The sequence below is a fragment of the Scyliorhinus canicula genome, chromosome 1, assembly GCF_902713615.1.
Source record: "Scyliorhinus canicula chromosome 1, sScyCan1.1, whole genome shotgun sequence".
Classification (NCBI taxonomy): domain Eukaryota; kingdom Metazoa; phylum Chordata; class Chondrichthyes; order Carcharhiniformes; family Scyliorhinidae; genus Scyliorhinus; species Scyliorhinus canicula.
This window is the reverse complement of record NC_052146.1, coordinates 129923042-129936422: the sequence shown is the minus strand read 5'-3', so window position 1 is coordinate 129936422 and position 13381 is coordinate 129923042. Positions and strand designations below refer to the sequence as shown.

The 13381-nt window shown below is 44.7% G+C and overlaps 1 protein-coding gene across 5 annotated transcripts in view; it reads left to right on the top strand.

Annotated features, from left to right (window-relative positions):
- kiaa0319l (KIAA0319-like ortholog) overlaps positions 1 to 13381 on the top strand; it is a 150783-nt gene that overhangs the window by 36704 nt on the left and 100698 nt on the right. For 4 of the 5 annotated variants that reach the window (XR_005460984.1, XM_038799958.1, XM_038799968.1 and 1 more), the window contains exon 3: positions 11047 to 11750. The exons of the other annotated variant lie outside the window; for it this stretch is intronic. Coding sequence is in view for 3 of the 4 variants with exons in the window: in XM_038799958.1 (XP_038655886.1) it covers positions 11047 to 11750 (704 nt within the window). In the remaining variant the exon portion in view is untranslated. The remainder of the gene's footprint in view (positions 1 to 11046; positions 11751 to 13381) is intronic. 5 annotated transcript variants of the gene reach the window in all.

Below are 13381 nucleotides of genomic sequence, written 5' to 3'. Positions count from 1 at the left end.
AAACCCACGCACACACGGGGAGAATGTGCAAACTCCACACGGACAGTGACCCAGAGCCGGGATCGAACCTGGGACCTCAGCGCCGTGAGGCGGTTGTGCTAACTACTAGGCCACCGTGCTGCCCTTTAAACCAGTTTTTAATGGGCTTGGGAGTATGTCTATAATTTTGCAAGTAATTGGTAATTAGATCAGAAATATTGCACTAGTACAGTTGTGAAAGCACATTGACTCTGCCGTGCTTGGAATCTGTCCCTGAAAGTGCAGGCAAATTATTATCATTTGAGCTTGTATTTCCAATTTGCCCAATTGGAATTTTAATGGAATTGGATGCTTAGCCAGGTGCAATCACCTTGTTGACAGTTGAATACTAAATTGGAATACCAAGCATTCATGGATTGTAAATTTGAGGATTAAGAAGATTGAAGATTAAAGACTTGTATACACCTGCATCTTGATTAATGTGTAAAGGCAAGCTTTAATCCTGGCAAAACTGCCTGAAGTCTCTCACCTTGAGCATAAAGCTCATTGCGGTGTGAATGTAAGCCTACCTGTGACGATAATAAAGATTATTATAAAAACTCTGCGCAAAACCGGTGATTTTGTTTTAATAAAGGAGACTGATAACCTTTTTGATCTGCAAAGCTGTGACGCACTACTATCAGCATGATTGCTGAGCAGCTAGGCAAATTTTGAGATAAATGAACTTCTGGCAGATAAGGCGCATCCAATATTTTTTAATGAAAAGAAGAAGAATTTATGCAACACTGGCATATTCTTCTAGAAATCACTGGGGACTGGAGAAAGGCAGGTGTTGTTTTATTTATAGAGTAGCGGCAACAGTGATCTGGGGAACTACACATCAATAAATCTATTGTCCGATGTGGTCAATTTATACTTTTATTAAAGATAAGATCACAGTGTCTGCATCAAAACAAAACAATATAAAATGGTCATTTTAGCTTGATGTTTGTTTTTCAGGGTTTGACAAAGGAACTTGATAGGAGTAAGGCAGTGAGGATTGATGTGTTTGGATTTCAATAAAGCTTTTCATTCAGGTCACCTGGAAAGGTTGGTGCTGAAAATAGAGTGGGAATCTGTAGAAATGGTTTGTAATGGATATATGGGGGCACAGTGGTAAGCACTGCTGCCTCATGGCGCCGAGGTCCCAGGTTCGATCCCGGCTCTGGGTCACTGTCCGTGCGGAGTTCGCATATTCTCCCCGTGTTTGTGTGGGTTTCACCCCCACAACACAAAGATGCGCAGGTTAGGTTGATTGGACATGCTAAATTGCCCCTTAATTGGAAAAAATGAATTGGGCACTCTAAAATTTATTTTTAAAAATATTTTTAAAAAAGACTGGCTATATAATTAGTTGACCAATAGAGCCCAGAGGGTTGTGATATGGGAACTGTAACTAATCTTAGAAAATGTTACCAGTGGGTTTTCACCAGAGTCTGTTTCGTGGCGTCATGTGAAATCTTCATGAATGATCTGGAGCTCAAAATTACAAGAGAAATGGCTACGTTTGCAGATGGTGCAAAGCTAATGAAGGTGGTAGACCACAGTGCAGATCAGAAGAAGTTGCACATACATCGATAAATATTTAATAAGGGTAGATCAAATGGAAAGGAGTAATTTAGATTGGTAAATGAAAGAGATCCGGAAGTCTGGTTGTCAGATTGATGCTATAGCAACAATGTTTCTGGAAATACGTAAGGCAAATCAGATTTTTGGATATAGTAAATAAAGGTCATTATTGAGCTGAAATTGAGTTAATCCATTTACTCCAAAAAGTTTTGGTACGCCTGTATTTAAAATATTGTGGCCAGTTCTGGTCGCTACCATATAAAAAGGATATTGCAGTCATTGAAATGAAACAAGAGAGAACGACCAGAATGTTAAAGAATTGAAATGTGAGGAGGGATTCTTTATTCTCACTCGAAAATTAAAGGTTGAAATGTGCTGTTTATAGCTTTCCACAGGGACTAGATGATGTAGACCATGGGCGCGATTCTCCAGCCTCATTGCGCTCTCGCTCAATTGCAACGAGCTGATGAATAGCGTGAAAGTCCAAAAACGGGATCTGTGCCAGGCACCAAACAGTTTGCAATGCAACCGGCCTGCTCCCTTGGGTGAAATCGGGATTTCGCTGTGGTGTGGCAAGAACCCAATTATCACCACTTAAGCCCCATTTCCATACAATTAACAAGAGCCACCCCAGATCCAACGGCCTCCCATTGGTCACCCCAGCAAGTGGTCACGCTGGTGCTGATTAGTACTCCTTTTTAAAAACGTTAAACTGATGGAAGGGCTTCTGTGAGGAGCCAAGGAGGTGAGTAGCCATCGTTATTCACAAGGAAAAAGCCCGGGGGCGCTAGGCGTGTGGATTGGCCATGATAAATTGCCCCATGGTGTCCAGAATTTCCCTTAATATTCGGTGGAGTAACTGGGTTATGGGGATAGGGTGGAGGTGTGGGCTTGGGTAGGGTGCTCTTTCCAAGAGCCGGTGCAGACTCGATGGGCCGATTAGCCTCCTTCTGCACTGTAAATTCTATGACATGTCCACGGTTGGAGGGTGGGTGATCGCCATGGGGAGGGGGGGGGGGGGGGGGGGGGGGGGGGGAGAGAATGGGCCAAGGGTTTAGGGGTCAGCCCGCATTGCGGAAGTAAGTGACTGAGGCGTCATAATGATTGTGCAAAAAGGTGTTTAATGTGTTGTGCAAACTCCACTCCCGATGGTGCCACCCGCCACTCCCTACTTACCCTTCTTACCCCTACCCTGGTGTCCTCAGTGATCATCAACGTGCTTGGCTCTCCCAGCTCTACCACTACACCTTGGTGCACATCTGAGGTGGATGCAGCCAGCTGCTTACCTCATCCTATGGCCCTCGATGCTCCTGGCGGGTGTCCTCTCGGGGCTCTGAGGTCAGAGGGCCCCGGCGCACTTTTCGATGGCACATGCACAGCCGGGCTGCCCTGTCCCATGTGCTGACTGTGAGACGCAGCCTCATCAGAGGGGTGGAGCCTGTGGTAGCTGGTAGCCACCATCGCCACTCCATGGGACGGGGTCCGGCTTGGCACCCAGCACCCCCTCCTCCCAATTGGTGCCTACAGGGCCCTTGGGTTCACCTTGGGATGGAGGGACAGCTGGTTCGAGCTCTGGCTGCCCCTGCATCACCTGGCTCTGCCAGCCTGGCAGTTCCCCATTGTCTGCACCATCATGTCGACACCCTCAGCGATGCTCCTCAGTGGCTGGGCTATGCTCTGCAGCACCTCGGCAATGCTCACCTGTGACTGGGACAAGCTCCACAGAGAGGGTGTTGTTAGCCACAAGTTAAGTTCACAGTGGTGGGAAAGGGGGTGTGAAGGAGGGGTTGGTGAGGCTAGGTGTTGAGGGAGATGGGAGTGGGGGTGGAGGAAGGGCTGGGGGGTTGCATGGGGAGTTGGAAGTTGAATGCTCCCTTGGTGGGGGGTGGGGGGGTTGGTAGTTGATGTCTGCACACTCTTGCTGCCAGGTGCAGGTCATTGATCTTCTTCCTGCACTGAAGGCCAGTCCTCCTGGCCATACTCCCCGAGCGGACGCAACTCATCCTAAACAACACTGGCTGCCTTGTGGCTCACCCTCTGGAACCCTCGGGGGAACAGGATATCCCTCCTGGCCTCCATGCCGTCTAGCAGCCTCTCCGGTCAGCATCCCTGAATCATAGAACAGTACAGCACAGAACAGGCCCTTCGGCCCTCGATGTTGTGCCGAGCTTTGTCCGAAACCAAGATCAAGCTATCCCACTCCGTCATTCTGGTGTGCTCCATGTGCCTGTCCAATAACCACTTGAAAGTTCCTAAAGTGTCCAACTCCACCATCACAGCAGGCAGTCCATTCCACACCCTAACCACTCTCTGAGTAAAGAACCTACCTCGCACATCCCTCTATATCTCCCACCCTGAGCTTTATAGTTATGCCCCCTTGTAACAGCTACATCTACCCGAGGAACTAGTCTCTGAACGTCCACTCTATCTATCCCCCTCATCTTATAAACCTCTATTAAGTTGCCTCTCATCCTCCTCCACTCCAAAGGGAAAAGACCTAGCTCCCTCAACCTTTCCCCATAAGACCTATCCTGCAAACCAGGCCGCATCCTGGTAAATCTCCTTTGCACCCTTTCCAATGCTTCCACATCCCTCCCATAGTGAGGTGACCAGAATTGCACACAATACTCCAAATGTGGTCTCACCACAGTCCTGTACAGTTGCAGCATAACCTCACGGCTCTATCCACTTGGGTGGCAACCTTCAGAGATCTGTGGACATGAACCCCAAGATCTCTCTGTTCCTCCACATTCCTCAGAACCCTGCCGTTGACCCTGTCATCCACATTCAAATTTGTCCTACCGAAATGAATGACCTCGCACTTAACGGTCTCCTGGGTACCATTATTGCGAACTGGCTGCCATTGGCTGAGCAAGTGCAGCTTAAGTGCTGCTCAACCTTGTTAGCAGGCTGCCAGTCCTGTCACATCAGCTGGCAAACCTTCATTTGCGATAAGTAGCCCTCGTAGATAAGTAGGCCTCGTCCTAGTCAAAACCTTCTTCAATGACCTCCCTTCCATCCTAAGGTCAGAAGTGGCGTTGTTCATAGATGACTGCACAATGTTCAGCACAATTCGTGACTTCTCAGATAATGAGTCAGCCCATGCCCAAATGCAGCAAGATCTGGACAATATCCAGGCTTGGGTTGACAAGTGGCAAGTTACCTTCAAGCCACGCAAGTGCCAGGCAATGACCATCTCCTACAACAGAGGATCTGACCATCGCTCCTTGACATTCAATGGCATTACCATTGATGAATCCCCCACAGTCAACATCCTGGGGGTTACCATTGATCAGAAACTGAACTGGGATAGCCATATTAATACAGTGGCTACCAGAGCAGATCAAAGGCTAGGAAGCCTCCAATGAGCAACTCTCATCCTGACCCCCAAAGCCTGCCCACCATCAACAAGGCACAAGTCAGGACTGCAGTGGAATACTTTCCACTAGCCTGGATGAATGCAACTCCAACAACACTTAAGCTTTACACCATCCAGGACAAAGCACCTCACTTCCACAAACATTCAATCTCTCCACCACGACGTACAGTGGCAGCTGTGTGTACTATCTACAAGATGCACTGCAGGAACTCACCAAGGTTCCTTTGGCAGCACTTTCCAAACCGATGACCACTACCATCTAGAAGGACAAGAGCAGTAGATACCTGGGAACCCCACCACCTGGAGGTTCCCCTCCAAGTCACTCACCACTCCTACTTGGAAATATATCATCGTTCCTTCACTATCGCTGGGTCAAAATCCTGGAGCTCCCTCCTCAACAGCACTGTGTTTGTAACTACATCTCATGGACTGCAATGGTTCAAGAAGGCAGCTCGGCATACAAAATAAATACTGCCTGAACCAGCACATTCTGTAAATTAAATTTTTTTTTGAAGTTCAAGGGCAGTTAGGGAAAGGTCATTAAAGCTGGCCCAGCCAGTGATGCCCACATCTCCTGAATAAATAGAAAAAAAGGTTGCTGATCCCTGCCATCAGGAGATAGTGGAAGCAAATAGTGTTGATTCATTCAAATTCAAATGATTGTTTTTTGAGGTACTAATTTGGAATACAGTATATGATTGGATTGGATTGGATTGGATTGGATTGGATTTGTTTATTGTCACGTGTACCGAGGTACAGTGAAAAGTATTTTTCTGCAAGCAGCTCAACAGATCATTCAGTACATGGGAAGAAAAGGGAATTGAACAGAATTCAAGAAAATACATGAGAATACATAATAGGGCAACACAATATATACAATGTACTACATAAGCATTGGCATCGGATGAAGCAGACAAGGGTGTAATGTTAATGAGGACAGTCCATAAAAGGGTCATTTAGGAGTCTGGTGACAGTGGGGAAGAAGCTGTTTTTGAGTACTTGTGATAATATGTAAGCCAAATGGAGCGTGGTTAGGAGAGGCAGGTGATGTGGTTTTTGGCCCTATGGTTCCACCTGATGCTTGTCTCACCTCATGTCTTGGTCTGTTGAAGACAAATTCATGTAGATTGATCACTTTTATTAGTCAACAATTGAATTATTGGGACTTTTGGTGGCGTTATGTAGGGGGAGGTTGTGCACGAGGTGGCCCCCACTAGGGTACTGGTCTTTAAGTCCTTTTTGCTTAGATTTAGAAGGTATCTTTGTTTAAAAATCCACTTGGTTAATGGAATAAGATGCCTACATAGGTGAAATACTTAGAAAACCCAGGGAGTAGAAATTGGTCGACTGAATTGAAGGCTTCTTGGGGCTTCTCGTGGAAAAAATGGTGGAGGCAGCCTCTGTGACGCTGGCCACTCCACTAACGGCCGTGATGCTTACCAGCACCGTGGCGGCAGAGTTTGACCAACACTGGCGGATTGTGTCGGGGTACTTCTGCAAATCGATGGCAGAGGTCTTGGCTTCCATTTGTTTGGCATTGGAGCGGACCAACAAAATGATAAAAGTGCATGGCGACATGATACAAGCCATGGAGGTGGTTCTTTTGTGGCATGGTGACCAGATTGCCCCTCTGGATGCAGAGATATCTCTGATGGTTGATGCAAATACTGCACTGAAGGCCAAAGTGAATGATTGAAGAAATGCTCAAAGAGGCAAAATATCTGAATTGTGGTGTTGCCAGAGGGTATGGAAGGCCGAACTCCCACAGTATTTTGGGAAGATGGACAGGGAGGTTGGACTCCTGTCTCCTCCCGAGCAAGATTATGACCACCGAACACTTTTGACAGAAGCCCCGTCCCAATGAACCACCACGAGCAATAATCTGCAGGTTTTTCTTGTTTGTGTTTGTTGGCCATCTTGGATGGGCTTGGGTTGCTCTACTTTCTATGTAACTGTTGGATAATGCCACTTGGTGAAAATGATCGACTCTGAAATGAAAATGAAAATCGCTTATTGTCACGAGTAAGCTTCAATGAAGTTACTGTGAAAAGCCCCTAGTCGCCACATTCCGGCGCCTGTTCGGGGAGGCTGGTACGGGAATCGAACCGTGCTGCTGGCCTGCTTTAAAAGCCAGCGATTTAGCCTGGTGAGCTCGATTGAGGGGGTTGGAGTGGGGGATCCCCAATTTGTTTGGTCGCCTGGAATGTTGGGGGTTGAATGGCCCAGTGAAAAGGTCAAGGGTATTTGATCACCTTAGAAGTTTAAATGCGCATGTGGTGTTTCTACAAGAGATTAATTTGCGACTCAGAGATCAGGCAAGGTTGCAGAATGGGGGTGCAGGACAGGTTTTTCATTTATGTTTTTATGTTGGGGCCCGGGGTGCCAATATTAATCAACAAAAGGGTTCTGTTTTCTGCTGTTAACATGTTGGGTGACCCCAATGGTATGCATGTTATTGTCTGTGGGTCTTTGGCAGGTGCCTCAGTGGTCCTGGTTGTCTTTGGTCCAAACTGGGACGATACGGGTTTTATTAATAAGCTGCTCGCCTCCATCCCTGATTTGGATCGTCTCAGCTTATTTTGGGGGTAATTTAGACTGTGTTCTGGACCCCAGAATGGATCGATCCAGGCACAAATCCTTTTGCATCCGAGTGATGAAGATGTGTCCTTTTTCTCCCATGTCCACCAGGTATACTCTGGTATTGACATTTTTGTGGCGGATAGATCTCCTCCCTTCAGTGGAGGAGGCTGGTTCCTCGGCAATTATGCTTTCAGACCATGCCCCACATTTTGTTGATTTGGTATTCGAGTCAGGGTTCTTCCCAGTGCCCACCATGGAGATTAGATGCAGCATTATTCGCAGAGAGGAGATTTTGTGAACAGATGTCCACCGCTATTGGGGAATATATTGAATTTAATAAAAATGAATCTATCTCGCCCTCCAAACTGCAGAAAGCCCTTAAAGTGGTTATCAGGAGTAAAATAACTTCCTACAGAGTACACCTGGAAAAGACTGAGGGTGGAGCAGCAGAGTGTGGTGGACTCCATCCTCAAGGGTGGACCATCAGCACTCTCTTGCCCCAAACCCGGAGTTGCTGGCAAGTATGAAAAAGCTGCAGACATATTTGAACTATTATCAATGAATAAGACGGTGCGCCAGCTGCGACATTCAAGGGGTGTATTTTATGAACTCTGGGAGAAGGCCTTTTGGCTCACCAGCTGAGATGGCGGATGGCTTCCAGGGAGATTGTGCAGATACGGGCCTTGAGTGGCAGCTTGGTTTCTGCTCCGCCTCAGGTCAATGCGGTTTTTGAGGCATTTGATCGGGATCGTTCTAGATCGGAGCGCCGGCGGAAAGTTCGGCCATGCTGGATTTTTTGGCTGGGTTATCTATCCCAGTGGTGGGAAGGGAAAGGCATGAAGAGTTCAAATCCCCGTTAGGCCCAGAGGAAATTAGGAAATGCATTGGGCTTTGCAGCTTCTAGCGCTGATGGCTTCCCATTGAGTTAAGACGTTTGCAGAACAATTGGTCTCTCTAATTTTAGATGTGTTTAACGGCTCCTTGTCCTAAAGTTCTCTGCTTGTTACACTTGCACAGGCCTCTTATTTCCCTGATCCACAAGAAAAACAAGGACTTTACAGAACGTGAGTCCTACCGACCTATTTTGCTTGCCCTTCGAGGACAGGGTCCAGACTATTAAGATGAATGTGCTCCTGAGATTTTTATTTATTTTTCAGTGTCTCCCCACTTTTCTCCCCAAGTCCCTCTTTTTAGTGTCCTCTTTTATTTGGGTGGGTAAGATCCCAGGGAGCTGTAGGACGTTCCTCTAGAGAGATAGACAATCAGGAGGTTTGGCTTTACCTTATTTTTTTATTATTGGATAGCCAATATTGAGTAGGTAGTTGGGTGGTTTAATGATACAGTTCCATATGGGGCCAAGTGGCGGCAACTTCCTGTAAGGATTCTAGCCTTGGAGCATTAGTAACCACATCGCTGCCATTCTCTCTGTCAAGATTTTCCTTGAATCCGGTAGTGGTGACCACTCTGAGAATCTGGATGCAGTTCAGACAGCATTTTAGTTCCATGACTTTGCTGGCCCCTTTTTGCAATATTCATCTATTTTTGCCAGTAGGTTTGGAATTAACATTTAGGTCATGGGCGGGGAAGGGTTTGGAGACGTTGGGGGATTTCTTCGTGGAGGGAGGATTTGCCAACTTTAAGGTGCTGTCAGAGAAATTTCACCTCCCTGATTCCAATCAGTTAGTTACTTTCAGATTCACGATTTTTCATGCAAGGTCTTTCCCTCTTTCCCCTTGGCACAACCTTCCTCCGTGCTGAAGAGGATTTTGTCTTTGGCTGGGTCTGGTGGGGGGACTATTTCATGTATATTGGCCAGAACCAGATCATATCAGTGGAGGTGCTCCGTTGAATGAAGTATAGGTGAATTGGGAGGGTGAATTGGGCCCTATTCTGGATGATGTGGAGCGAGGTTCTTCACGGGGTCAACTCCACGTCCTCTTGTGCTTAGTTTTGGCTGATCCACTTCAACGTGGGGCACGGGGCTCATCCAAGGGTGGATGAGCATTTTTTTCTCTGGGGCGGAGGACAGATGTGAGCGTTGTTCTCGGAGATTGGCTAACTACACGCTTATGTTCTGTTCTTGTCTCAAGTTAGTAAGCTTTTGGGTCTCTTTCTTTAGCACCATGTCAGAGATACTTAATGTTGATCTGGAGCTATGTCCGCTAGTGGCCATTTTCGGGGCATGAGACGCGCCAATACTGCAGACGGGTGAAGGCAGATGTCCTCACCTTTGCCTCGTTAATAGCCAGGAGACGGGTTCTGCTCGAGTGGAAGTTTCCTATTCCGTCAAGTGCCTCGTTTATTTGGGTGACCTCATGTTGTTCGTACATTTGGAGAAGGTCAAGTACACTATTAGGGGGTCGGTGAAAAGGTTCTACTTCACATGGCAGCCATTCATTTTCTCTTTTAAAGAGCTAGTCACTGTCAGTTGTTAAGGGATTTAGTTTAATGTTGGGGGGTTAAGTTAATTTGTGTTTTGATTGTTTGTCGTGTTCTTGCCATTGTAACGTGAGTTAATTGTTTTATAGTATTTTGTTCATAATGAAACATTTCAGTAAACATATTTAAAAGAAACAATTGAATTAAATGTTATATCATGTGATTACAAAATGGTAGACGGTAACCTTGTTTTTTTTCATTCCAATATCTACCCAATTTGAAGATTGGCACTTGACTGGCTAGGATTCAGTTGCTCCTCTTAGTGAAAGTTCTGTATTTTGTAATGGCTAATTACATATCTATGTTCTCATTTTGAGCAATGTGAGGAATTTGCCAGTAATGTTTGACTATTAAACTCCTCCGGTTTATTTTTACTGGGAAGCTGAAAAGATACGACTGCTGTGGTAAAGCAAGGTTCTGTCTCTATTGCCAAACACTCTGTTTTGTCTTTCGTTTTTAATCTTTGGCCCATGCAAATGTTCTTTGAACACAGCATTCATAATAACACAAGTAGAGAACATTTACATTTTGGCAATGTGAATTATTAGACCTAATTTGTGTTTTGAAACGAATACCGGGAGTCAAAGGAAAGTTTCAAATTGATGTAAAAATGAAACGGGAGTGGCTGAGTTAATTAATCATAGAATCTACAGTGCAGAAGAAAGCCACTCGGCCCATCGAGTCTGCACTGGTTCCTGGAAAGAGCACCCCACCCAAGCCCACACCTCCAACCTATCCCCATAACCCAGTAACCCCACCCAACACTAAGGGCAATTTGGACACTAAGGGCAATTTAGCATGGCCAATCCACTAACTTGCACATCTTTGGACTGTGGTAGAAAACTGGAGCACCCAGAGGAAACCCACTCACACACTGGGAGAACATGCAGACTCCGTGCAGACAGTGACCCATGCCAGGAATTGAACCTGGGACCCTGGAGCCGTTAAGCAATTGTGCTAACCACTATGCTATCGTGCTGCCCTGTATTAATAGTATATGTAAAACTTGGATATTTCACCCCCCACTACTTATGCATTTCTGCCTGTGTTCTCTGATGTAGGTGCAAATACAGAGAACTGCAAGACATCAGCAAGTCATCGTGGGGTCCTTATGCAAGTTGGACTGGAAAGTCGATTTGTGGAACGAGTGGAGAAAGCTGATTCCATTCGGGCTTGCAGAGATGCTTGCTGTCAGAAATGCCACTGTAATGTTGCATGGCTCCTGGAGGGGAAATGTTATCTTTTAGACTGCAGCCTGCAAGGAAAGTGTCAGCTAAAACAAACGGGTAGATCAGATTCTATTTTAATATTTATTCATAAACTTCCTCCTTGTGGGGATTCACAGAGTCCTGTGCTCAGAATTTTAGAAGAACATTTTCATTACAAAGCCGAGCCTAGGACATTTGACCTGGACACTATTGACAGAACTCTGGTTAAAGGTCAGCTATCTGGAAAACCACTGATAGCAAAGCAAAATAAAATATTTTCCAGGACAAGACGTGAGGCATCTCAACCAAGTGGAAGTTCTGCAAAGTTGCCACAAATTGGTAAAGAATCAACTTCTGAACAGTCAGCAACCACACCACCTATCAATGTCAACAAGAAATTAAATTGGTCTAAAAACACACAGCATTTACATGAAGATCTACAGACCTCTGGGAAAAGCCCTAAGGAAAATGAAACTGAAAATGATCAAATGACTAAACATTCGGCATCCAAGTCAGATGGCCGAGACTCGATAGAGGTGCAGACTGTACCTCCAAAGGTAAATCTTTAAATTTGTTTTTTGAACAAACCCTTCCCATCTGACCAAATGCTTAATAAAAGCGATGGGTGCAGAAATATCTTTCTTCAGTGTTTGTTAAGTGATTGTATTCTTAATTTAAATGTGTAGTTTACATTTGAAAGCAATTGGTGGCACACCATGTTCGTGTGTTGATGAATTGTGCCACAGATGTTAATTGAATTTTCACATGGTTAATTCCCAGTGAGGACATTGATTGGAATTAGTGCACGTTGGGTAATTCAACGCAATGGAGTATCACTGTATATGTCACCTTAGGCCACTCTTCTTCCATTCAACCAGTGTAGTATTGCAACTGGCCCAGAGGAAAGTTGCCATCCTGATGAGGAGGAATAATATTTTGCTATAATTCTTATCAAAATATAGAATACTTTATTTACTATAAAATGTCTTTACAATTGTGGGTATTTTTCTTGCATTTTGGAAAAATGGAATGCTAAATTTTACCTCAAACATTTTAGGGTAAATGTATTGTCAATAATCTAACTAATAAAAGTACTGATCAGACCAGAATTATGTTCTCCCTGCCATATTGAAGTTGCCAATTTCAATGTGAGAAACTGAAGCAAGTGCAGTTACAATGCGGACTTGGTATTCAGCAACGAACTTCGGATGTATTCCATTGAATGATCTCCAACAATCCCACATAGTCAAATATTATGTTTTCCCATTTCCAATACATTAATTAGTCAATTAGTAATGTGTTCAAAGAAAACTAAACAAAAACAATGTCCCTATGCATTTTTCTTCCTTATTGCTTGCAAAAAGGTAGAGACTCCCAAGGCAATCCTGGAGGGCTGGCAATCTTATCTGAGCACGCGGTACATACATGCTAGCCTCACTGTTACATCTGCCATTTCACCTTACACAGTGTAGGATGGAGAGAGCAGGGTGAGTTGGAATTGTACAGTTCTGCTTTATCACTTCAAGCATCCAGTTTTCTTGAATTTAATTTGAATAATATAAATTGATGCAGCAGATTAAAATAAAACTTTGCTTGGCACATTCTCCACATTGCAGTTACCCCGTTGAACTTGATGACAAGCTGTACAATGTATTCCGTGACGTTTGAAATGTTTTAGTGCAAAGATACACTAAGCATACTTCAGTCTTGGAGTTTCTCAGAAGATATTAAACCTCATAAAAGCTAATAAATATCATTCATCTAATATTCTGATTATAATTGGTTACTTGGTGCTCCGTGGTTGGGATTTTGTTGATTTAAATAGAGACAAATTTATCATTACGTGCTAAGTGAAGATTTCTCAGCTTTTAATGCGTTTGACTTGTTTGTTTCTAAAGTTGCCTTTCACAAAAAGAGCATTATATCATTCAAGTGCATGAAGAAATGGTTTGAAATAATTGCGTGTTGCGGTGTTATGGGACGTGGAGAGGGATGCTCTGCTAGACAGGAGGATGATATCTGGCAATGAACTTTGAGTGTAATTCACTTGTTTAAGTGATCTTAAAGGAATACTGGAATGCCTTATAAATGTCACCAGAGCACCAAGATTGAATCACAAACTTGTAGGTTTAGGGAATGGTTCTCAAATCTTTTTTGATTACAACTTCAGGGCCATCTGAAAATAGCC